Source organism: Eretmochelys imbricata, chromosome 3 (genome assembly GCF_965152235.1).
Source record: "Eretmochelys imbricata isolate rEreImb1 chromosome 3, rEreImb1.hap1, whole genome shotgun sequence".
In the NCBI taxonomy this organism is placed as follows: Eukaryota; Metazoa; Chordata; order Testudines; family Cheloniidae; genus Eretmochelys; species Eretmochelys imbricata.
This window is the reverse complement of record NC_135574.1, coordinates 149,293,420-149,319,464: the sequence shown is the minus strand read 5'-3', so window position 1 is coordinate 149,319,464 and position 26,045 is coordinate 149,293,420. Positions and strand designations below refer to the sequence as shown.

Sequence of the window (26,045 nt, the reverse complement as noted above, 5' to 3'; positions counted from 1 at the left end):
CCTCACTTACACTGGGGCAGCCCCACTCATTTTAGCAAGAGGGCTTTTGTGTTTTCTCTTATTCTTAATCAAAAGCTTCATGCTGGTGGAAGGTGCTGGATTGATAGCCCTGGCGACTGAAGTCCTCTGTTAATACATAAAATAGGTACAGCCCACGCAGTGGTGATTCACACTACCCCTATGCCATGTCCCATCTGCATGCCTCACTCCTACATTCCAGAGGTCTCTGAGTGTTACAGACACTAATGGATTTTCATAGCCTTCTTACCCAAGGAAGGCAAATATATGTTGTTAGCCCCTTGTGACTGATAAGGAGACTGAGGCATGGAGAGGGGAAGTGATTTGCCTTTCAAGGTCAGTCAGTCAATGGTAAACATGAAAACAGAACCTGAAGTCCTGACAGCCAGGCCCCTGATCTAACCACTAGACTGCGCTGTCATGCATATCTCTGGCTTCTTGCATCCACTTTAGCCTTCTAATGCCCCACAGCCCTCCCAAGGGCTCTGTGTTCTGTGAGGGTGGACAGGTTTTATCCTAACTAGGGACAGGGATTTTATATAGCTGATATATTTTTTTTTAACCCTCCTCTGTATTAAGTTGCACAGGAGAAAACCGATTTCAGTGTTTAGGAGCTACTTTGCTATGCTTTATGATTGCAGATCACACTGGCTTGGAGGAATTACTACTGCTCTTGTTCTGATTTAGGGCTTGCAGGGCAAATGCCAGCTGTGGAGCTTAACAATGTGGGCTGTACATTTTAATACGAAGGTGCAGCCTGCTGATAACCCAGGACTCGGCATACGATGTCCCACCTTGGCAGAGTGGATGTAGATGAAGTATTGTATCCTAGGACCTGTGTTCTCCATAGGCTGCCCCTACATGTTGTATATGAGGGTGGCTACAACCTGCTCCAGCCCAGTCACAAGTTGCTGGGAAATAGCTGATGCAGCTGTTGCTTGGGCATACCCTAGCAAAGGGGAGCAATATGCAGTCAAGAGTAGCAGGGGCATGTGTACCGGGAGATGATATGGCAGCCAGTGAGGGTCTAGCTTAGGAGACAGACTGCTGCTCCAATGACGGGTTTTCTTCCTGTTCTTGTCATTATGATTTCAGTCCCCCCAGTTGTGGAACCAACTTCTCAGGACATCCGCCAGGGCATGGGCCGCAGTGTCACCCTGCGGTGCACCATGCTGAAGGGGAGCCCCATGAAGGTAGCCACAGCCGTCTGGCGCTTCAATGGGAACCTCTTGACACTGCTCCCCACAGAACAGCAGGACTACTCGGAGCTGAAGGTGGACAGCGTGAACCGGGAGACCAGTGGTAGCTACGAGTGCAGCATCTCCAATGATGTGGGGGTCGCCACCTGCCTCTTCCAGGTGTCTGGTAAGTCTCACAGATTGACTCCTTATGTTTTTAATTGACTTGCTTATAGCGAGTTTGGTGGCTGGCGAGCCCTGGAGATGGACACCCTCTCTCCGTAGACTGGATACAGTACAGGCAAGCTTCTGCCATGCACTCTCCCCACCAGGGTGCTTCAGTTGTGTTCTGGGAGGACTCCCTCTAGGACTGAGTAGGGAGCTCGGCCTCCACGGCTCATGCAGTCCTTGGTGCCTCTGCTGCCACTGCCTAGAAGGGGGCTAGTTAGTGCCAATTGTGTTGGAGCATTTTTGTGGTGTGAACACTTGCTCGAAAGGAACAGGAGTGACAAACACCAAACTCATTTCACATAGGCCACTGTACAGCTATCTGTTGGTATCCACTCTCAGCTAAAGACAACCTGAATTGGATTTAAATGTTGACCAAGCAGGTGTGTAAGACTCAGCATCCCATCGCCCTCCAGTTCTTTCTTTTAAAACAAAACCCTTCTTTTAGTGTGTTTCCCCCGAGTTTTGTGCAGCGACATCTGCTTAGATAAAAACTAGGCAGGGTCTAATGCTGTTACTCGGTGGATTTGCTGCTGGGATTTGTGCGAATCCAGCATGTACAGTGAGTGAAATCCTTTCCGACTCCATGGGCAGCAAAAAGGGGGAGTGGCGCTTGAGTTCAAACCACACGTCTGATCCAGCCACTTCTGCTGATTGTTAAAGCTGTTTTTTCCCTTGATCTTAGGTTTGACTTGGGCCCCAGTTTCTACAGAGGTAGATTTACACCCCATCTTGCGGCAGATTAAGTATTTGTACCGACAAGCCCTTAGTGTGTGTGTGTGCTGGCAGGGAGTGGTTGGAAGGTTGGTGGGATCTATTTTATTTCACACCTTCCACTTAGTCATTTCTCAGGCACTGGTACCATGCTGGCCTTAGTCTTTTCCCTTGACATGCTCCCAGAACATCCTATTTTGACCAGCTACATCCCCTTCTCCAGTGACCCCTCCCCTATCCCTTCAGACCTCTGCACATTTGTGTGGCATTAGGTTTCTTTCCGTAACTTATGCCCCTTTCTTCACTAGCCTGCAGCCAGCACTTATGCTATCACTGCAAAATGAAGTCCATTGTGTTCTGTCAAACAGAACTGACTCTAGAAAGCTTACTCATTCCTAGGGGACTTGGAAATGCTTCCGGCACATGGATTCCTTTCTGGAGCTGGTACTTAATGGATTAATGCCATTCAGTTTGTGGTGCTCAGTCCCATGAGACAGGATCCCATTAGCAGCCAGCGTGTTCCTTCTTCTCCAGCCTCTCTCAACAGCCAGGGCATAGCTTTCTAGTGCTAGCTTTCGGATTCCAAACTTCTTTGCCCATTCTTATGACCAAACATCTACAGGTCCAGGGAAAACCTCGGCACTCATACAGCTGACTGAAACTTTTGAATTCTTTCTTAGCACATATATCTGAGAAGGATAGCCCAGTGATTAGGGCATGAGTCTAGGTCTTGGGCCGCTTGGGGATCTATTCCCTGCTCTGCCACAAACTTCTAGCATAACCTTGGGCAAATCACTTAGCCCTTCTGTGCTTCAGTTCCCCATCTGTAAAATGAGGATAATACTGTTCTACTTTACGGGGTGTTGTGATTCATTAAAGATTGTGAGGTGCTCAGATACTGTGGTCATGGGGGCAATGTCAGTACCTAAAATGGATGGGTGTATGGGGGTGTTAGCTTCTTCCACAGCTAAGAAATTTAGCTTTGTTACAAAGTTTTACAGGCACAATGTGACTTCTAGACTGTCCCGCACCCATTCCATGCCTCCTCCCTTCCCCCCACACCTTTGTATAGGCAAGCAGCACTACCATCACACTCCTATGGTCTGGTCAGTGCTAATCCACTCTCCAGCTTCACCTACATATAAGGCCCAAAATATAATCTGAATGTGTATCTGGTCTGGTTCTCCTTTCACCCAAAAACAAAGTCCAGCAACAGTTCAACTTTCCAGAAGTGAAGTTTTAAAAGTATCGGATATGCTGCAGTCATTATTAAAGGGTTTCTTTTTTCCTCCCTCTTTGCTGCCACTTCCATCTCAGAGTCAATTAATAAGGAATTAATGTTATGCAAGATGATGATTATCATTTCGGAATCCATTATGAAACTCGACTTCCACAGTCAATACAAAGTTGAATATGCAGTAATTAATCTCTGAGGTGGTTCTGAACTTCTTACTTATTTTATCAACAAATTTTTGCACAAGCAAGAAAAAAAGACTTGGACATAACTCTGATGGATAATATGAATGTTTAACAGAAAACACGGAATCCTTCTAAGTCTGATTACACCCCCACAGAATGACAGGGGCCCATGTTTTGAGTGTAAAGTGACAGTATGCTCTGCCAATGGGAGTGTTTGGGGGGGGTGATATTTATGCTCTGCACTCCAGCAGTCCATGCTATTTAGAGATGGCCGCAATCTGGGAAATTCACACCTGCATCTGGACTCCCCCAAAGTCCAGGGAGAGTTCTGATTCAAGGCCATCTCTTGCCTTGCCTCTTTGGGGCCAGATTTTGAGCTCAGTCACAACAGTGTAAATCTGGAGCTACTCCATTAAGCTGGGTGCAGTGACTCTATTAATAATTTTATCAATGACCTGGAAGAAAACGTAAAATCATCATTGAAAAAGTTTGCGGATGACACAAATGGAGGGATTGGTAAACAATGAAGAGGACAGGTCACGGATTCAGTGTGATCTGGATAGCATGGTACCTGAGCGCAAGCAAACAATGTGTGTGTTAATGTGGCTAAATGTAAATGTCGTCTTCTAGGCACAAAGAATGTAGGGCGTCCTTAGAGAATGGGGGAATCTATCCTGGGAAGCAATGACCCTGGAAAGATTTGGGGGTTGTGGTGGATAATCAGCTGAACACGAGCTCCTGGTGCGACACCATGGCCAAAAGAACAAATGCAATCCTGGGATACACAAACAGGGGGATCTGGAATAGGTGCAGAGTGGTTATTTTAACTCTGTATTTGGCACAGGTGCAACCACTGCTGGACTACTGTGTTCAGCATAGGCACCGACTCCATGGGTGCTCCAGCCCTGGAGCACCCACGGAGAAAACTTGGTAGGTGCTCTGCACCCACTGGCAGTTCCCTGCCCCGCCCACCAACTCTCCTTCCCTGGAGCACGCTGCGTGCCCAGTTTTTCCCCCTAGCTCCCAGCGCTTGTGCTGTGAAACAGCTGTTTTGCACGGCAAGCACTGGGAGCAGGGAGGAGGAGGAACGCAGCGTGCTCGGGGAAGAGGCGGGGCCAGGGCAGGGATTTGAGGAAGGGGTCCAATAGGGGCGGGGAGGGGGTGGAGTTGGAATGGGGGCGGGGCAGGGGTGGGGAAAGGATGGAGTAGGGGCAGGGCCAGGGCGGAGGGGTGCCAGGAAAAGTTGGTGCCCACAATTCAAGAAGGAAGTTGATAAATGGAGTGGGTTCAGAGAAGAGCCATGAGAATGATTAAGGATTCAAAAACTCATAGTGATAGACTCAAGGAGCTTAATCTATATAGCTTAGCAAAGAGAAGGTTAAATGATTACTTGATTCCAGTCTGTGAATACCTACGTGTGGAACAGATGTTTAACAATGGGGTCTTCAGTCTAACAAAGAAAAGTGTAAAATGATCTAATGGCTGGAAGTTGAAGCTAGACAAATTCAGACTGGAAATAAGGTGTATATTTGTAACTATTGGAACAATTTACTAAGGGTTCTGGTGGATTCTCCATCACTGACATTTTTTATAAATTGAGATTGGATGTTCTTATAACAGATCTGCTCTAGGAATTATTCTGGGGAAGTTCTCTGGCCTGTTATACAGGAGGTCAGACCAGATGATCACAATGGTCCTTTCTGGCCTTGGAATCTGTATGTTCAAAATCACATTTTGGTGCCTTGATTGGCGTCCAAGGATGGGCAGCTCTCTCCAGTGATGGCTGAACCTCACGAGGCACAGGATTCCATTCAATTAAGACCTTGAAAGTTTGGGCACTTCCCTGAATCCTATTCAAACTCTTCAAGGCTGGAGAGCAGCTGAAAGCAGCTTTCCATGTGGTATTTTGGTGATTGTCACCAGAAGCCCAGGAGCACAGAGGAAAGGGGTTCAGGGGCAATCTTGAGGAAGGTTTTGGGTTGGGTCTTTGACCCAACCCAGTTCCTACCACAAACCCAGCTCACTTTGATCTTATCTGTGGAAGCAGAGGCAGATAAAGGGCTGCTGCTGCCCCCATGGAAAATCCTTCTGTTACCAACCATCTAGCTTCTTTCTAGTGCATATTTTCCTCTCTCTCTCTCTTCATTTTCTAGGAGGAGTCATTGGCTCAGAAACACTATCTTTCCCACTTAAAGTATAAATATGATCTATTGGCCAAAGGATATTTTCCCCAGGGATTGTTAGCAGGAGGCTCTCTGAAGCAGCCGATGAAACAGGAGTTACAAAAATACTACTTTAAAGTTGCCTCAATCTAAACTGTTGCCTCAGTCGGAGATCAGAGTTAGTTCAACCACAGAACTAAACCCATTGCCACCTTCACTGGTGCGGTGTCATGGTGTGCTGGGGGTCACTGGGTTGTTACCTTCCCCCCAGTACCTTAGCCAGTGGAAGTGGAAGCATAGAAACATATGGTTTGAATGGCTTTTAAAATGTAAATGAGGTGTTTGGCATGATGCCAGCCTGTGCCCCTGGGTACAGAGGACCTCCTCGGCTGCAGTGGGCTGATGAGTTGGTCAGTGAAGTCTCGCTACCCTTGCCATCTCACTTTGTAACTTTTTAAGTTCCCACCCCCACACCCATCCCCTTTCTCTTCTTTCTTTTTCTTTCCCAGCAAAAGCTTACAACCCAGAGTTTTACTACGACACTCCCAACCCCACCCACAGCCAGAAGCAATCCAAGAACTACTCTTATGTCTTGCAGTGGACACAGAAGGAACCTGACGCAGTGGATCCCATTCTCAAGTACCGGCTGGATGTCCGGCAGGTAAGATCCCTAATCGCTCTTCTCCAGCACTATGCTCGTACTTGGGAAGACCAGCTTTCAGTGAGAGCTGTGAGGAGCTCACCTCCGATACTACCTGCAGATTGGGAGCTGCTCTTGGCAAAGTAGCCAGAAGTAGCCACTCTTTCCTCTAAGAAATAGAAAAGGAAAGTCAATTGTGCAGGTCAGTGTTTACGTTCAAGTCTGTTGTAGGGAGGGATTGAGAGCTAAAAGGTCCCACTTCTTGGTCTTTTCATGCTCTATCTTCTGAAAGGGGTTTTAATATGAATACCCTCCCTCCCCCTCCCCAGTCATCAGTAAAGTAGTGTAGATTATATAGGTTGGAGACTCAGGCAAGTGGAATTTCAGCCTCTTCACTAGTTAAAATAAAGGGAATAAAGTGGCGAGCTCTCCAGGCTGGAACTGCAGGGAAAAGCCATTCTTTGTGTTACAGAAGGACTTTCATACAGTCACAGTAATGAAGTCATTGGAATTATATAAACTCTGCAGGAGCAGGGGTTTTGGTTTCTAGTTCTATACAGGCTGAAGGGCAATTGTGGAGGGCCAGAGAGGATCAGGGGAAGATATGAGAGGGCACTGGCTAGAAAGGATCACAGTTTGACACTTTTAAGAGTGTGGGAAGCTAACCAAGAATCACAGGACACTTCCATCCAGGCTTCGCCGCCTTATTTGGGGCAAAATGCCCAGATCTCTCCAGTGTTTTATAAATCCCAGGTTTTTAAGATTGATGCTTCTTGGGGCCTGGTAGTAAATGTGTTTGCGTGATGTTTGGGAGTAAAAGATTATTTACTGTACATACAAAACAAAATAATTAAAAAAGAATCCAAGTGCCTCCCTCCTTTAGGTCACATAGTGAGTCTCATCTTTATGTCTCTGTTTGATTGTGAGCTCTCCAGGGAAGGGACTTCTTATATTTGTTTCTCGTACAGCGCAGAGCACATTTTCCATGCTTAGCAAATAATCACCACAATACAGGACACAGGGGGCTTTCTTATAATGAAGTCACTTTATCACTGAACAGTTTCACTGTAAAATGAGATTCACTGTAACCAGAGTTGCCATTTCCGCCTTTGCAACTCTCTGAAATAATTTAGGATTTTCATTCTTTTTCATCCTCAACCAAGTTCCTCTCCACCTATAAGGTGAGTACATGTAGTCTCAGATCTGATTCTCATTTACACTGAGGCCCCTTTACACCTTTCCCTGGAAGAGGAGGAAAATGACATTTACTCTACTGGAGTGGTAGAAAGGCCTTTGTGGAAAGGAGAATTAGTGCTATTGTCTTTGTCTGCATTTCACAATATATCGCTGTTGGCATTATCTGTTTCTCTTTTGGCATCATTACATTCTTATAATGAATATTTTCCTGCACTTGCAATCTAAACACGTTTGCATAAATTTATTACTGGTTGAATGCTGCATCAATAGCTAAAGCTCCCATGGGGGGGAGAAGGGGTAGGCACTGTACATTGGGGGCCAGGGGGAGGGTAAAAGATAGACTGTTCATTCCCCATTCAAGGCAGTGCTTGTCCACATGCAGACCAAGTGGAAGGCAATAAGTTTCCACGATACTGCACTGGTCTGGTTCTTCTCCCACAATGCTGATCAGTGTTCTCGCTCAGTGGGTGTGTTCCTCCTCCACTTTCCATAGTGGGGTTCACCTTTCTGTTCCTCCCCTCACTTTCCACCCTCTTTCTGGGTGATCTCATCCGCTCTCATGTTCTTCATGCTGGTGACTCTCAGATCTCTCTCTCTACACTCCCAACTTGTTTCTCTGCATCCAGTCTGTGCATCTCAGCCTGTCTCTCTGACCTTTCCCCGGATCTCTCATCATCAGCTAACACTAAACATGGCCAAAACAGAGCTTCCGGTCTGTCCTCTGAAGCCCTGCCCATCTTCCAGTTCTTATGTCACTGCAACGCCATGCTGCTCCCTGTCACTTGGGCTTGTCAGGAGGGAGTCCCATCTTCAACTCCTTACTTGTTTATGTTGTTTTCCTCAAGGGGCGATGGCAGGGTAAACAAAAGGCAAAAAGATGTTGATGTAATCTCCTAGGTTCCTCGCCTAGTGGGGAACATGAGGATGCTGGTGAATACAACTGTGAAAAGCAAAAAAGGTGCTTTCCTCTGAAGAGCCCTTAAGGGAAGAAAATTTGTGTGGATAAATTATAAGAGTGTGTTTTGTCTGTGAACTCTTCTCCCTGGATACTACCTAGCTTCAAGGTGCTACCTATGGTGGAATGAAAATTCTATTATGGGAAGTCTGAGAGTAAGGATTTCCCTCCTCTCCCATTGTGATGGAACATTCTGCTTGGAGAAAATATGCTTTCTGATCAGTCACGTGCAGTGTTGGTCCCAGGACATGAGAGACAAGGTGGGTGAGGTAATATCTTTTATTGGACCCACTTCTGTTGGTGAAAGACATGCTTTTGAGCTTCACAGAGCTCTTCTTCAGGCCTAAGAAAAAGGTACTCATCAGTCAGCTATTCCTAATTAGAGATCCTAATTTACCAGCCAGCTGGAATTCATCAATTCCTCAGCATCCTGGGAGCTGCTTGGGTTCACTGGCCTGTCAGAATTCATTCCTCAGCACCATGACACACCCTGAACATGTCTGAGCCAAGAGAGGGGATTTTTGGGTGCTGACTGGTGAGGGGCAGCTAGGCAATGACTAACTCTTGCTGAGCTGGAATTACAGGAGGTGCAGGAGGAGTAAATGTAATCATCATTGCTGGGTCTCATTTCAGTCGCCTCAGTTTGGTTTAAGGGCTCTTGGGGCAGGGGGGGAGTGTAATATATAATGCAAAGATCCCTAAACAGCAGCATGCTCTGCAGCGCCCCAGGGACCCCTTGAATTGAAATTGCCTACTGCAGTTGTTGTTAAACTCTGCCAGTCAAACAATAAGCAACGCTTCTCCCACCCAACAGAGTGGCTCCTAGCCTTCTGTCTCTTCCTGTGCAGCAGCTTTGGACAGACAGTAGGGTTCGATGGGGCTGCACATTCCAGCGTGACGGATCTAAGAGAATCAAGTACTTCAGAGATGCTGGTGTTTCCAGCATGGGGACTCAACACAGAAGCCTGTGCATTTTAGATGGGATTTGATCATTCAGGGCGCTGCTGCTGCTGATTATCATGACAGACAAACCAGTTCCATTTGGATACAAATTAACCTAAACTTAAAAAATAGCCTGAGAGCTTGGAGCCACCCCCAGGGACAGCACCAGTAGTAGCAGTTCAAGCCTCTTGAAAAGCCTCAGTTCTGTCTCTCTCTCACTTGAACGACCACTCCTCCAGCAGCCCGCCACCCAACTGCACCATGCAGGAGCACTGGCCTCATTAGTGCTTTGGAGGGAAGCTCATTCTGTACCAAAGACTCTGCAAAGCCCTACAGTGTTCTGTTGGGGGATTCTTTTATTTCTTGCTCCAGGAGGTATCCCCTTGCAGTGCTGACCAAGGTCGATCCTGCTTATGAAGTCTAGTGAGTTGCAGCCTCAGGTGGCTTGACTGTGGGCAGACTGTAAGGCCTAGGGTTATTTTTCTTCCAAGCATAGATATGCTCCTTTAGCATGGAAAGGCACCTGGCACTCTCTGAAAGCTTCCTGCATCACTTGGGGATTTGGAGCAGCCCACTCAAACCAAACCCTGGCTTAAAAATATTAAAAAAACAACAAAAACCCTTTCAGTTGCTTGTTTCTCTGTGTGGTTTATGCCCTCCCAGGGCTCTGCTCTAATATTAAAGGGAAATGAAAAGCCTTCTAATATTGCGTGCAGGTTGCATCCTGGAGGAAGGAGCTGAGCTGGTGGTTACAGGGGACAATGGCAGAATTACTCTGCACTCAGTGACACGGAATCTATCCCACCCAAGGTGGAGGGAGAAAGAGGCAGGAGAAGGTACCAGCGCAGAAGGAGTGTTTAATCTTCATGCAGCCCCTCAGGGGGACCTGAGGCTAACGTTTTCTCCTTAAATTCTGATGCGTGTCCTCAGACCAAAAGCGGACCAGTTTAACGCATTCCTGCTATTCCTCTGATTAGCACAGCCTCAGATTTGCCTGGCAAAGTGTTCCTCGGACCCCCTCAGCAGCCTGCGCCAGCCAACCATCTGCAATGTAGGCTGCTTGCTTCCCCATTAACTCTAAAGAGCACTCCCCTCCTAGACCCACACACTAAAGTAGCTAACCAGGTGGCTATCTCCAATTAATTCCTGCCAGGAAACCCAGTCTGGTTTTAATGAGAGCGGCCCTGTGCAACATCAGAGTGGCTGGAGGGGGGGAGAGAGTGACTTTCTCTTTGTTGGTGCTTTCATCCTCTCCCTATTTGATTAAACCTCCTCACTTGTCTACAAAACTGAGCAGGGCTTGGGAGCCAGCTGCTGCTCACACCATCAGCCAGCCAGAGGGTGTTAATGAGAGCTAAGGCGGTGGGGAGCCAGGCTCACCACGTTGGAGGTGACAGACAGACAGCCGCTAGGCCATACATAGGACAGGGGCGTTAGCAGGGATTTAATGATGGAGATTAGAGTGGAAGGTTAACTCTGCTGATGACCATTGCAGCACAGCAGGAGGTGTATACTGAGTTCTGTTTACTGTAACATGGTCTCTTTCTTTCTTGCCTCTAATGTGTTTTTACCCTCCTCTAACCCCACGCCATCAGTGTCTCTTTAGATGTTTTTCTGTCTCATTAGTGCAGAAAGCCAAAAGCCCCTGCAGGGGCAGACAGGGCAGGAGGAGATCCCTTAACTGTGCTCTCTAGTTCCTCCTCCTGGCTGACTGAAGCCATGGCATTGGAGCTCCAAAGTGAGGTGTCACCAGCCCTCCATGCTGTTTGCTTTCATTTTAAGAACCAGAGTTCTCAGCTCAGCACACAAGCCAGCCTGTAGTAACCCACCAGTGTATGTATTTCCCCATTCAGGAGCAACCTCAGAGCGACAAGCTCATGTACGCAATCCCGTGCTCATGAGCAACTGAACCCTAACAAACATAAATGTCCCAGCACTCACCAGCTAATGTGTGCGTCCCAGCAGGTACAGACAACCATTCAATGACAACCCAATGGGCCCAGCCCAGCACTCACAAACAGTAATAAACCAGGGCTCGGTTCAGAGCTCATGCTTTAGGAAGGGTTCTGAACCAGTGAAGAAGGAAAACACGGTGGTGGGTGCCTCTCCTAGCATTTGGCACTCAAGGCCGGGAGATGAACCAGGCCCCTTTTCCAGACATGGTCGCTGCTTCTGGTGAAACTGCTCTGGAAATGGTACCAAGATGTCTTGAGGGGGAAGGGTTACCTTGGGGCTACAAAAACTGAAACTCGTCCTAAGACGGACTCAGGTGTCTGAACTCGCTTTACAAAAACAAGGCTAACATTTTGCCAGCTCCTGGGGATTATGCGCTGTCTAGGCAACACCATGATCATCACCAAGGAAACGACACCACATGAGGCTATAATGATAGGCCTGTGTCCATAACATAATTATCCTGAGGTTCATTGCTTGTGCACATATTGGGCCACAGTCTGCTCTCCCACACGTTGGTGTCTGACAGGATTTTCATCTCAAGAGTCCCTGCAGGACTGGAACGGAACAGAGCACAGTCAGAGGAACCTAGTTCAAGTTCTTAAATTTAAGTAGGATTTAGTGAAAACCGATCAGTCCCTTTTGCCTAATGGTATCCTATAATGTTAGAACAAGAGGTCAGAGAATTTACCAGTGGCTGGTAAATTTTCAAAGACACAAGTAAAAGTTCTACACCTAGGAATGAATTAAGCCGACTTAGAGTTACACATGGAATGGGTATGGCCCACGGTGGGTCGTCTGCCTGCAGAGTTACTTCTGGAAGTGGTTGAGTTCCACACAGAAAAGCTACATAGCTTTGGGTATGTCTACACTGCAGTCAGAGGTATGATCACGGCACATGTAAACACACCCGAGCGAACTTTGATCCGGCTAGCTCCAATAATAATTAGCTGTGAAGTTGAGGCTGCACAGGCTAGCCACTTGAGTACACTCCCAAGCAGGCTTATACAGCCCGTGCTGCTGCTTTGGCTTCACTGCTACCATTTGAGCTAGCTAGCTTGGGTGTGTCTAGACGTACTGCAATCCCACCTGTCGCTGCAGTGCAGCCGTACCCTTCGTGACCAGTAATTGTAGTTATGAGGTAATCGCAGCTCAGGGCATGAATTCATTGCTTTGTGGGTTGAGAAGGTCATTTCTAGAGCTGATCAAAAAAATTTCAATGAAACAATTTTCCGTCCAAAACGTTTAAATTTAAGTTTTGACAGAATTTTCATCTAGGTATCTCAGATCCAGGGTAGACTTTCTGGTCAAAACCAGAGAGCGAGAGACCCAGACTAGCTCCAGAATTGCCAATGCTCACCTGGGATGTGGAAGACCCAGATGCATATTCCTGCTCTGAATCGGGCTGAGCAAGGATATTAACCTGGGTCTCCTCCCACACCCCAGCGGAGTGCCCTAACCACCGGATTATAGAGTTAGACTTCTCTCACGTACAATGAATATTCATTTATACAAGGTGGAGTAACTCCAACAAGCGAGATTGAGAGTCAGTTTCATCAGCTTGCCAGTACCTCCCTTTCCCATACAGCTGTGGTGAGGACTGGGAACTGCAGATACCTGGCCACAAAGGGCCAAGTGCAGGCACGAGATTGAGTTTCATAAAGACGTCTCATATATGGGATGGCTTATGACTCTGGAAAGGTTTTTTTTATCAACTTCCTTTTTGCCTTCCCTAGCCACCAGGCTGGTATCTGCTCATGAAGTGCTGCTATAATAGGACACCATCAAAGTAAAAATTGCATTGGCTGCAAAAATGTCCTCCCCTACAGTGAGTAACACCTGGAGAAGGTTCTCGGATCTAATTTACTTTCCACCATTGATGCAATTTGTTTACTTTTTGCTCAGTCAGTGACACTAGACTGGTCAGTTTCACTTTCTAGCACCATTGCCTTCTTGAGGCTACATTAAGGGTGTGCAGGACAAAGCCCTTAATGAGGCAGAGGCCATTGGAGGAGGGTAAACAGCAGGTGGGGGTGGTTTGAAGTTCTTGGTTCACGCGGCCATGAGGCAGAAAAAGCAGGAAGGAGGTGACTGCGTCTTTAAGGTCCGCGAGAGGAAAAGTGGTTTGGGATGCTCAGTAGAATTGAATGACAGCTGTGCTGGGCGAAAGGGGACCTGTAGGCAGAGATCAATAGCGCATGATGGACAAGACTCCTCCTGAAGCATAATAAGATTTCTGTGTCAGGCCCCGGGAAAAGCAGCAGAATCCCCATTGATATTTGGGAACAGAGGGGGCAGGATCATGCTCTATCTGCTCCCACCACTGCTCTGTACTGGGCACGCAGCTGCAGTCGCGTCTGCTGACAAGTGTTTAGTCTTCTCTGCTTTCCACTCTGGATGTCTGTCAGTGGGTTGTGTGTGTGAGGGCAGCTGCTAGCATGCAGGCTTCTCTGCTAGATCTGAAGGGTTGGAAAGACTCCAAACTAGTTGCATATTTTGGGGCTGGGAGAGGAGGGAGCTCCCGTCTAGTTTCAAATATATATGCTATGCGGACCAATTTCTGTGCTAGCTAACTCCACAAAGGTTTGCTTCCACTTGGGACTAGCACAGTGGCGCCAGGAGAGGTGACTCCCACCCGGGGCTGGCTCACTGCAGCCACGTGATGGGGGCAGGAGGATGTTTGCTAAATAATGCAGTATGGTTCCAAAGGGCTCTGCCAGGGAGAGGCTCAGAGTGATACCTGCAAGCTTAGCAGTTTACTGCAGAATCCTGTATGCCAGCAGCATCTCCAGGCTGATACCGGTTCAGCTTGGTGCCTGTTGGATGGGCCAGGAGAAGGTAAATCCGACATTAGATCAGCCTGACATCTGTCAGCTCTGCTAGTGAGATTCTGTTTTAGTGCACCTAGGAGGAATTCAGCAAATTATTCACAACAAATAATTTGATTAATTTTGACTTGTTTTATTCACAAATTGCTCATGAGCAATCATTAAACGGTCAGATTTATTAGTTATTGAATGTGATTCAGGAAGGTATGTAGCCAATAATGCTGGGTCTGCAGCTCATTTGCAAGTGCTTAGTTGGGAACACTGGCAATTTCAGCTGTGCAGGTTAGTTACATCAGTTCTGTGGCATTTCTGTTCTCTGACTGGCTGATTTCTATAACTAATCTACACAGCCCAGAGAGTAACTTGTGAGTGTTATTTAGCAATTCAGAATTTACTTTTCAGTGAAAATTTGATCTTAAAATTCACTTTTCATGAGTATTTGTGCTAGTAAAACTGAAGTGCTTGGTTGTCCGAGAGAAAACACAGAAAGTGGGTTAACTTTCTAATATAAACAAATAATTATGGATAATTTTTTTCCATCATTAGCTCCACTCTAATTTGGGTTATTATCAGAGTTTGACTAGGACAATAGAACTAACGCTCCAACTTTTATAAAAGGGCCATATGCTCTCTAGTGACTGCTGATTGCAGGGCCTTGTCTACCTGTCTATCTTCAGCAGCACAGCACCTCCAAGTGCCAGAAGCTGGGAGTGGATGAGGGGATGGATCACTCGATTGCCTGTTCTGTTCATTCCCTCTGAAGCACCTGGCACTGGCTACTGTCGGAAGACAGGATACTGGGCTGGATGGACCTTTGGTGTGCCCCAGCATGGCCATTCTTATGTTCTTTCCTTGCTGGGGCTTTGGCTCAGTGCTAATTCAGGAACGGCGGGGAGCAAAGAGCACCCGCACTGTATCCCTATGCCAGCCTTACAGGTGTGAGATGTTGAGTCCACCTTGGCTGTTCCTGTCCAGCTGGCTGTTCACATAGTCGGTCTGTATTGTACAGAGCTGAGCACAGGAAGAGAAATGCAAGCCAGGCATCAAAGAGAAAAGCAAGAGAGTCTTTCACGCCTATCTCTTATCCCCCTGCCCCCCTCCCTTTGGTGCTTTTAAGGAGTACACGCTAGTTACTGAGTCTTTCTGAGAGTCCCTGTTGGAAGGTTGGGACGCTGCTTGGGGATGCTTCCTTTCTTTACTTCATTTACCATTTTCAATAGCTTCCTCCACTGTTCGCCCACCCTTCTTGCCCTTTTTCATGTATATTTGCCCTCTCCTCCCCTCACTTTCTTTCTTTTTCTTTTTGTTCTCTTTTTCTCTCCTCTGGTTCATTCATGAAAGCTGGCTGTGTGTGGCTGTGGAGGAGAGAGAGGAGCCAAAGCAGGGGGAGTGCACGTTGGGGTTTGCAATCTCTCCCGTAGCAAGTATCAGCTAGCCAGGGGCATACTCCCCACGGTGCATAGAGGTGTTTCTTTGTAAGAGAGTGAGCTGAGTGCCTTGGGGGAGGAACATACTCTGTGGCTATGCTTTGGTGGAAGAGTACATTATCTTGTCAAAAAGAGGAAAAAAATCCTCCTCTCTAGAGCTAGACTATGAAACGGTTGCAGGCTGGGTAGCTGGATTTTCACAGCCCAGAAGCAGGGTTATAGTCACTGCTAGAAATTGCTTTCTGTAACTGTTTGAAATTATGTACAATGACCTTTTCCCATCAAATAAAACACTAAAAAGCTTCATAGCCCAGGGGTTCCCAAAGTGCGGCTCACAGAGCTCAATAATGAGACCTCTGGCCAGCCACCTTTCATATCCAGGTTAGGGCCATGGGGATGACAATCCCAGTCTGTAAAGCTCCATCTTGAGCCAATTGGGCAGGTGGCTTGGATCAAGAAGGATTTTGTGCCGGACTCTGTATTCTCCCTTTGTACTAAAGGTGAGGGCAATTGCAACGAAATTAGGGATAGCCCTTGGGGACCCAGCCATTTGCCAGCATGCCCTGCTGTAGGATTGACTTAGGTAAGTGGTTTCATTAGGCCGGGTGGTGTGCCAGCAGGTTCCATTTAAGGAACGCTGGGCTCGAATAATAAACAGTTCTGCACTTTGTTTTGTTTTAAAATAAGTCTCCTTGCCAACCCTCCCACAATGGATTCTGTCATCGGCAGGGAGGCCAAGTAGGCAGGCTGTGCCGATGGCATTCCCCTCTGACTCCTAGATGTCGTGTCTCTTTGGCAGGAGCAGAGCCCGTTGGTGCAGCGGTGGCCCTGACCCGGGCTCTGCCTCTGCTGGGGATAAAGTGAGAACTTCAGGCTGTGTGGTGTGAATTCGGGCACCTCCCAACATGGGTAGATGAAGACAGGATCTTGGGATCTTGGCCTTGTGGTCTGAGAGGCCCTAGCCCAAACAGCAGGGCCCACTGAGAGAGAAAGATAATGGAGCATAGGGAGAAATGAGGAGGAAGAGCCTGTTGGAGCACAGGGGTAGGAGGATCAATCTGAAAGGAAGTGTTTCTGTGATGGGGAGGTGGGGTAGTTTGGGGGCACCAACATTCTGGTTGAGCTAGGTCCCACTCATGCTTGGTACACACCTGGCTTTCACTAGCACTAAATTCATTTAAATTCAAGGGGAGAAGGAGCAGGACTCTGTGGTTTCTCCTCCTTTCCTGTCCTGATGTCTGACCAGATACCTTTATCCCAGCCCCAGGCTCCCGCTCACCTCGGGATCGGTGGTGTGGTGCAGTCTCTGTAAGGCCCAAAGCTCAGACATCTGCCAGGCATCCTTTAGCTTGGCTGAACATTTCACTTGATTCTCTTCCTGAAGAAGTGAAGATTAGGTCTGTTCTTCTTACATGGGGGACATATGTTAATAAAATACATATTGCTTTCTCATCAGCCCCTAATGAAAGACATCATTGAAGAGTGTGGAACAAGCCGTTACAGTAATTCATGACAGCACCAATTTGGCTTCTCTGGGAAGCTGTAAACTGCTGCTCTTGGCACCTAATGAGGATGGGCAGCTGATTGTGTGGGTGAGAGAGCGGGAGAGAGACTGTCTCCTGCCTTCACTGGCTCAGGCCCTCCCCTGCAGCCCAGCTGAAGATCGCAATGGCTTTTCCATTTGGAACTGGGATTTCTTTTCCACTCAGCCCAGGAGGGGAATAACTCTCCTAATAACAGTTTACTGCCAGCTGAAATATGTTTCGGGACCATTCATTTGGCTTTGATAATGAATTTGCTTTGGATGTCGTGCTCGCTTACCAGCGACATTCAAACCATCGTATTTGACTAGATCAAGAGCTCACAAAACAGAAAGACATGAATTTTTAGTTCACCCATGTGCATGTCTGTGCAAAGTGGATTTTATATCTGTAAGCAATGATTATTTTCCCCCTAAAGCCTAAAATTTGAATCATGCTTATCCAGTGGGGGAAATGGAAACCAAACCAGTTGGGAAATTTCCTCCAGTCCTCTCTTGACATATGTCCATCCAAGAGGACAGCATGGCAGTGAACTAACACTCATTCTGCAGACTTAAAGCATATTCTTAACTTTATGCATTGTGCGTAGTCCCATTGGCTTTAAGTATGTGGGTATTTTTTTGTAGGATTGGGGCCTAAATCTGTTTGCTTTATGAAGCTGTGCTGTCTGCTGTAGTTTAACTTCACAGTGTTACCTAGATTACTTCAACTGTATTTATGGCCAATATAAAATATATTACACAAAATAACACTACTTAAATACTTAAGTATAGCTTTTTGTATTTAAGCTTCTCTCATGCATTTTGTAGCTCTAAACCAAACAAGAATAACACTTGTTTGTTTGTTTGTGGTCTTCCAAGTGTTGTAACATGTTACAACTTCCATAGGAAGCAGTTTTTAAATGTACCTCATGTGTTCCATTTGTAATGTTCCTTATTTTCCCCCTTGATGTAGTGTTTATACTCCTATAACTTTGTCTTCAAAATACTTTAAAAGCATTAACTAGATGCTCACAACATAGAGGGAATTTTACAGGTGGGGAAACTGAGCCACACAATGACTTGTTCTAGTCTGGGACAAGCAGAAAGGATGACGCAGTTGTTAGGCGCTAGCTTGGGACTTGGGAGATCCAGGGTGAGTTCCTTACCCTACACAGACTTCCTCTGTGACCTTGGGTAAATAATTTAATCTCTCTGGGTCATAGTTGCTCATCTGTAAAATGGAGATAGGGCAATGTTACTATCTCACAGGGGTACTGAGGATAAATACAGTAAAGATTATGAGGTGCTTAGATACTGCTGTAATGGGGGACTGGATATGTTCTAAAGATATGGGAAAATAGCGTCAGGACTGATGAGAATTTGGGGAGTTCTAACTCCCATCTCCAGTCAGAATGTTTTCTGAGATTCGTGAACCTTTCAGGTGAATCAAGGCTCGGTCTGGAGCAAAACTGTATTCCCAGCTTTGCCATTGATTCACTGTGTGCCGCCTTTAACAAGCCAGTCCATACAGAATGCAGCTGCCCAAACTCCTCCTCTTAGCCCATCAATTTGATCATGTCTCTCCACTCTTTGAATCCCTACACTGGCTCCCCATCTGCCACATTTAAGCTTCTTGTTGTCCCCTTCAAAGCTCTAGAGAACTCTGCCCCAAATACGTATCTTCTCTTGCTGAGCTTGTCACCCCCCTACTCCACCAGCATTCCCATCTTCCTCAGCCTGCTTGTCAGCTTCTTGCACAGTGCCTCCGGGCCTTTTTCCACATGGTCCCTTATGCATGGTACAACTTCTCCGAGCTCCTCAGCAAAGCCCCTCACCTGTCCATGCTTAAGTCCCTTAAAATCCCACTGCTGCTGTGCTGCCTACAATGAATCTAGTTGATTTATATAGCAATGTCTGGGGAGTGGCCAGCACATTATGGGCCCTACCATTAATAAGTAGCAATAATCACTTAAACTCTGTATGTTGTTGTAGGCGAGTTGCTTACCCACTCTGTGCCTCAGTTTCCCCATCTAGGAAATATGGATGCGTGCCCTTGTCGTAAAGAATGCTGAGGCTTAATTAGTGTGAACAAGTCTTTGAAGATGTAAAGCTATACAAATTCCTTATTTTTATTTTAACAAGGCCATGAACACCTGGGAGCTTCGCAGTTCCCTATACAGGGCTCCTTTCAGCTTCACAGCAGCAGCCGGAATAGAACTTCAGGGCAGGGCCTGTCTGCTCTGTGTCTGTACAATGCCTTGGTAATGGAGCCCTGTCCTTCACTGGTTCCTAGGCACTACTGTAATAAACATGATTAATAATGGAATTCGCATCCTCCACATTCCAAAACAGAGGCAACTCTACCACAAGCCAAAGGAGACTCTCCATCAGCTGTTAGCAGCAGAGGGTTGATGACGCATGGCTGGGTGAGTCTGAGTCCCTCCTGTAGAAGGCCATGATGCAGTTCATTACAGCGTTGTTGGTTTTATGTATGGGGAACCACTTGGAACTCACTGGGTTTGTCTGAGCTGGCGCTTGTTCTGTTAAACTCCCAGCCAAAGGAAAGGTTTGCAGGAATGCCTGTGAGATCACAGCCCTAGGGGAAGGAGCTCACTTGGTATCATGGGTCCTTCTCCTGCTCCACTCAGACAGGCTGAACTGGAAGGGGAGGCTGTTTTGCATCCTGATTTGTGCAGCCTTTCAGAGTAAAAGTCCCTCTTTGCTGCCATCACCTTGTTCTCAATCACAGCCCAAGCACCTGCATGGCTACTCCCGGACTGGACATAAATAGGCTGCTTGGCTGAGGCTGTGAGGCACTAGTGGGCATGCAGGAGAGACAAACCGGACTCATGGCTGCCAGCGTCATTGCATTTGAAGCAGTTCTTAATTGCCTACCGCTGCAAAGAGGCTGTCGCAGAGGCAGCACTGGTTGCTGGGTGTTATTTACTCAGCTCTGTTGCTGATGGGTTGTTTTTTATTTCCAAGCCCCTTTGAGCAGCCTGTTCCCCAGCAGGCAGGAGTAATTACAGGCCTCGCACTCTCCTGGCCCCAGCTCTGTTATCACTCCTGTCTGTGCTCGATTGAGATCAGCTCAGGAGAGCCCAGCTGCTTACTCGTAACAGGATCACTGCCAGCAGGGCAGCTCCAAAGGCAGCTGGCTCCTAACAGTCCAGTGGGGAGAGGTGGGCATCTTACCACATTGCACGTGTGTGTATGCCTGAGAGAGACGGTTTGTCTACAGAGCTGTGTGTGTGAGAGAAAGAGAGAGAGAGACTGGGTGGGGGAGGGAACGAGACTGAATGGTGTCTGTGTGCCTGAGGTTTTGCACCAGCTTGTGTTTATGCATCTATCTTCTCTCCCTTCGTTCCCTGCACAGGGGCCCATGTGATTGGAGATGGGAGTTGGGAGTTCTTTTCCCAATACCCTAGCTATGTGCTCAGCCGATGATCGTGTGCACTCAGCCACCCTCTCCTCATTTGCTGTCTAGGAAGGAATGTCCAGGAGAATTAGAATGATTTAAAGAACAGAGGCAAGAGATAAAGGGTTGCGAGAGGAGATATAGGAGAGGAGGGCTAGTGCTCACGCTCCAAGCTGAGACGTAGCAGGGAGCTGGGACAAATAAGGGCAGAGTGTGGCAGGAATGAGTAATGACTCTGGGAATCATGATGTTTGTGGTTGTTTGTGTCCCTTTGCTCTAATCTGCTTGTCGTGTATTCAGCAAAATTTTAATATACTTTTTTTTTTCTCGTCAGTTTTGATAATCCCTCTGAGGCTTGGGACTGAAACTGGTTTCCTTACTGCTTGCTTGCTTCTCCATCACACACGCGCTGCTGGTTTGTTAATAGAAGATTGCTTGTGAGGCTGCATATACTGCTGTAGGGAGACTCGCCAGCACTAGTTATGGCTACGTTATTGTAGGGTTGAATGCAAACACTGCGTGTTGTATGGCTTACTGTATTGGTGCACACCCTGGTTTGTTCGTGTAGGGTTGCTCGTGAATCCCAAACCCACACAAATGCAGATTTGTTATTGTAGGGTTGCTCATGATGGCTGTCCGGTGTGCTCTTGCGTTTGTTATTACAGAGCTGTGCAAGAATACCGGGATGACTCACTGATTTGAGATAGGGTTGCTTGTGACTGCTAGGCTGAATGTACTTTTGTGTTTTGGCAAGGTTCTTCAGAAGTGCCGTGCTGCACAGAAACGTTTATTATTGTAGGGCTGCTAGTGTTGGCCAGGAACGCCGTTTTCTTGTTGTAGGATCATTTGTAGCACTTAGCTATTGACAGACATTTTATTTATTTATGTGTGAGTAAAACATAATTTGATTTGAAAAGAAAAGCCCCTACTCCACAATGCCATGGGCTTTGCAAGCAGAAGAAATGGCAAGGACCGGGCCTCTTGCATTCAACATGTCCCTGTGTGATTTTTTTTTTTTTTTTTTTAAGCAGCTGGGAGGGGTAAGCTAAACCAGCCCAACTCCATGCATCTCAATTTGAGGCCCCTGAACATGGAGTCTGTCCTCTGTCAGCCTGCCCAATGGCCATGCTGGAAGCTGCACCTTGTAAATGCCAAAGGTATTAGGTCAAGGGACAAGAGTGTTCTTTAGCAGGGGACGAGCCTGGAGGACCTGCTGGCAGTGTGTGATGGTGAAGGATTAGAACTAGGAGACACAGTCCTGGATGCTCTTGTGCAGGCAGCTGTCAGTTGGTGGGGTTTGGGTATGTAAAGCTTCCTGCAATGGCTCAAGAGCACGAGTGCCAAGTAGGAAAAGAAACCAGAGAGTTATGTATAAGGTGAAAGCAGATACACACACATGTACGTACGTACGTTACAGTCTTAAGTTTCAAAAAGTAATAGAAGCTTCTGTAATCAGCCAGTCCTATATATCCCTTAGTGCTTCGCCTGAGTTAGCACTGAGGATCTCTTGTTTCTGCACAGTAAACCTTGCACTCCCTTGCCACCCCCCAAATTCAATCAGCACAGAGATACAGTTCCTTCTTGTTAAGGGTTTTTATTCCCTCCTCCCTTGTGCTCTGAGCTGTGAATTCAGCTGATGGGAGGAATCCTCTTGTATGACTTGTCTTTAGAGCGGGGAGGGCAGAACAACCAACATCTTTTTGTCCTCTTTCACGTCCCACAATCATCTGTCTGGTGTTGATATATCCTACCCAACAGGAAATGTCTAACACTTCCTGTTGTTGGTGTCACACTCTTGTCTGATGATTTACACAGTCACAGCACCTCACAACACAACTGCTCAAATATTACCTTACAATATGCAGACGTTAGAAGCGAGATTAACTCATGCAGCAACTCGCAAGCAACTGTAAAGTATAAAGACTAAACACATTCTTCTCCTTCTCATATCTCTTTTAACAATACTAAGACACAGGTGAGCTGGACTGCTTCCAGCAATGTATTTGTCCGTGTTCAGTGGAGACAGGGGGACCTTGGCATGAGCCAGCATCACAGGGCATGTATATGCTCGTGGGATATTCATGACTGTGTATGTGTCCACGTGTATGTGAATGCAGGAATGTGTGCAAGTGTGTGCACCTGTTTGTGAGTACACACATGTTGACTGTATGGGTGACTTCACCCTTCCCAAGCACTTTGGTGCACCATTCTCCACATGTGCTCTTCCCCTTCCCCCACATCAGCCTGCATAATGTCTGCAGCAGGCACTTGGAGACTGATGGGAATGGTATGTTTTTTCCTCCCTCTCCTTATTGTAAATGGAAGGAGGTGAAGGCAGAGATGAGACTGTGCATTGCTCTGACTCCCCTGGCAGCTTCCCGTGTCCTGTGATGAATGAGCTCGTTGCTGAGTCTTGTGTGCGCCCCTCCGCTGCGGCTTGGGAATTTCTAATAAGGGGGCCAGCCTCAATGCTGGTGCGCGTGCGTTGTTAACGGCACAGAGTGATATTAGCTCACAGCGCTGGGGCAGCATGAGCAGGAGGAGAAAAGAGAGTGGAAGGGAGAGAGTGAGCCAGAGCAGCACGCAGTGGAGTACAGATTTAGGGGAGAATGGAGCTGGCAGCCTGGCATTCCAATGCAAGAATAACAGAAACTACTCCCAGATTGCTGAGCGCAGCTGCAACCTGCTCTGCACAGAACTGCTGCTGTCAGTCCTGGATGGAAGCACTCCGGAGAGCTGAATCCGGCCTCCACCCTGCTATTGTTGTCTGCTGGGCCTGAGCTGGTCATCATTACCAAGCACCTGCTCCAGGCTTACAGAGCAAATGGGTGGCTGAGGCTGCCTGGAACCAGCCCTTATTCTCGCTCATGCTGCAGTTTTGCACTTTAGACGGTGCCTTTACCAGTGGTCATGGCCCCTCCCCTCCTTCGTAGCAAGTTTGGGTTTGTGCTGCCACTGATGCATAGACACCCGTATTTCCAAAAACTGTGCCAGGTCAGTTCTGCAAAGATCCCAGGCCATGGGGACTGCAGAGCAGGTGCTTAGTGAGTTCTGGGGCTTCAGGAGGTAGGAGGAGATCCCTGGCAGGAGTGGGCTCCACTCATCCCAGGCTGCATGAGGGCCAGCGGGAGGCTGAAAGGAAAGCTGCTCAGTAATTGCTCTGCCCATTCCTGCCAGTCACCCCAGGACATAGAGGGGGATGTCTCTCTTGCCAGGGTGGGTGTTTGAAAACTCAGGATCATTGGCAGGGAAGATATTGGCACCTGTCTCCACCCAGAGCACCTCCGGACAATCCTAGCAAGCTGCAGCTGCTCTCTTTGATCTACCCCTGTAACACTTATGTCACCTGTGTGAAATGTGCTGGTTGGTGCCTGTGAAACTGATAATGTGGATGAAATGACCAGGGCTTTATATCAATTGCTCTGAATGCCAATAGAACTGCCTGTGACCTCCTGGCTGTAGGAATTTTGAAGCATTCTGTAGATGTCTAGGGTATTCTATTAAAAGACTATAGGACCCTGCTGCTGGGTCAGCCCAGTTCCCAAGGAACAGGGGTCCACAGCCTGAGAACTGCCGCCACATATTGGCACTTGTTGGCCCCACTGTGGACAGTCTCAGCAGAGGAACCAAAGTCTGAATGGGCCATGGAGAGTGAGTTTCCCTCTCACGCCTAGCGAGGGCCATAGGAGTTGGAACTATGGATGCTGGGAGGGCTGCTGCAATCCCTGGCTTGAAGCAGTTTTCATCCTATACAGGGTTTACACTTTGGTTCAATGGCTCTCAGCACCCCCACTATACAAATTGTTCCAGCACCCCTGGCAAGGGCCCCTCCAGGCCAAGGGAATGTTGGTGGGGCAGTGTGGGGAAAGAGAAAGTATTTTTAAGTGCATTTCAAACAACTGAGTAAAGCAAGCAGGCCCCGGTGCGCTGTTTTCCTCCCCTCCCTCTCATGTCTCGGGAAAAGCTAAGATCTCCAAACACCCCAGATGTCACCAGCTGACATCCACTGTGCTTTGATCGCACCAGGCCTCACAAACTGAGCAAGGCCAGACCAGTTCTGCCCTTGGATAGGAACCCTTGAAGGACAGCCTGGGTGCTGCAGGAAGTAGTGCTGGTGATTTAGTAGGGGGTGGGCTCTACTGCAAGTCAATGCCCAACCCAGTAGAGAGCCATGCAGTTCGGACCACCCCACTCCCACCCCCTGACCAGCCAAAGTGCCCTGGTGTTTTCATGTCTTTTGGCTTCTCTCTAGTCCTACCTTTCTATTTGTTTCTCTACTAAGGGGAATGGCTAGAACAGGGAAATGATCCCTGGCTCCTGACCACCTTCTCCTGGCTGGCTGTGTCTGCCCAGGGACTGAGGCAGGTGAACACAACAGCCTTAAAGGAGGAGTTGGCCCTAGCCTTTGGATCAGGCTCCCCCTATCAAAGAGCCCCAACTCAGGACTGCATTTATCTTTCCATTTTGGCATCATACATCCCCCTGCCTCTGGCTCATGAGCTGCCATTGCTTCCATGGAGTTGCTGGTGTGGCACTAGCCAGCGCATGTGGGGTCACTGCCACTGGGAGCTGGGTACTCTCCAGCCTGGCAGAGCACGCGGGAGAGGTGCCGACAGCTGGGCGGGCTGAGCTGTAGGGATGCCAGCTAGATCAGCCCCCAATGTGCTCGTGTGCAGATGAGCCACTACTAATGCAAAATGGATCCTGACCGCATCCAGGTCACGCTCTATTCCAAGAGAGGCTACCCCGGTCCTGCCTCTTACACAAGAGGAGCCTTACACACGAGGGAATCAAAACGGGGCTTGTACCTGCAACAATTCCAGCAGCTGAGCAGGATTATGCAATGACCAGTCTTCCAAATGTTCATTTGGGAGCTGTGGCCAAACAACCTGGGGTGAAGGAACTAGGTCTTAGCTACCCCAGGAGTGCACCGGGCTCTGGCATAAGGACACTGTGGTGGTAGCCACTGTTTTGAATTCTATGAGTGCATTCAGTGTCTGTCGGTGAGGGGCTGGAACCTGATAGAGAAGAGAGTGTGTAGGTCTTCTCTCCCAACAGCTGTGCTACTGCACTGCAGTCCTCACCAGCAGCCCCCAGTGCTGGATCCTAGACACACAGCTCTGCTGCGGCCCCTCACCAAGGCCAGAGTAACCCATTCCTGAGGCCTAGGCAAACATTCACTTCTGGGCCCCTACCGTATTGGAGAAAGAGCAGTTTGTTTACTCAGTGCCCTTGGCTCTGTTGGGCGTGGCACAGTGTGGCTCAGCTGGGTGTTAGGACTTCCTCTGCCAGCCCAGCCACTGGGGCCAATTTGTGCGCACGCTGAAAGAACTTCACTTATTCGAGTGAGCGGCGTTGCAGCCTGAAGCACGGGGTCACAGTGCCGCTCAGCTTTGGCCTGGTTAACCCCTTGTCATGGTGGAGGAACGTCCGGGCCAAATTTG

The 26,045-nt window shown here is 47.9% G+C and overlaps 1 protein-coding gene across 1 annotated transcript in view; it reads left to right on the top strand.

The window, feature by feature from the left end:
• Positions 1-26,045, top strand: part of MDGA1 (MAM domain containing glycosylphosphatidylinositol anchor 1) — a 188,255-nt gene that overhangs the window by 125,081 nt on the left and 37,129 nt on the right. The window contains exons 9-10 of the mRNA XM_077811908.1: positions 1,114-1,383; positions 6,229-6,380. Of these exons, the coding sequence (XP_077668034.1) occupies positions 1,114-1,383; positions 6,229-6,380 (422 nt within the window). The remainder of the gene's footprint in view (positions 1-1,113; positions 1,384-6,228; positions 6,381-26,045) is intronic.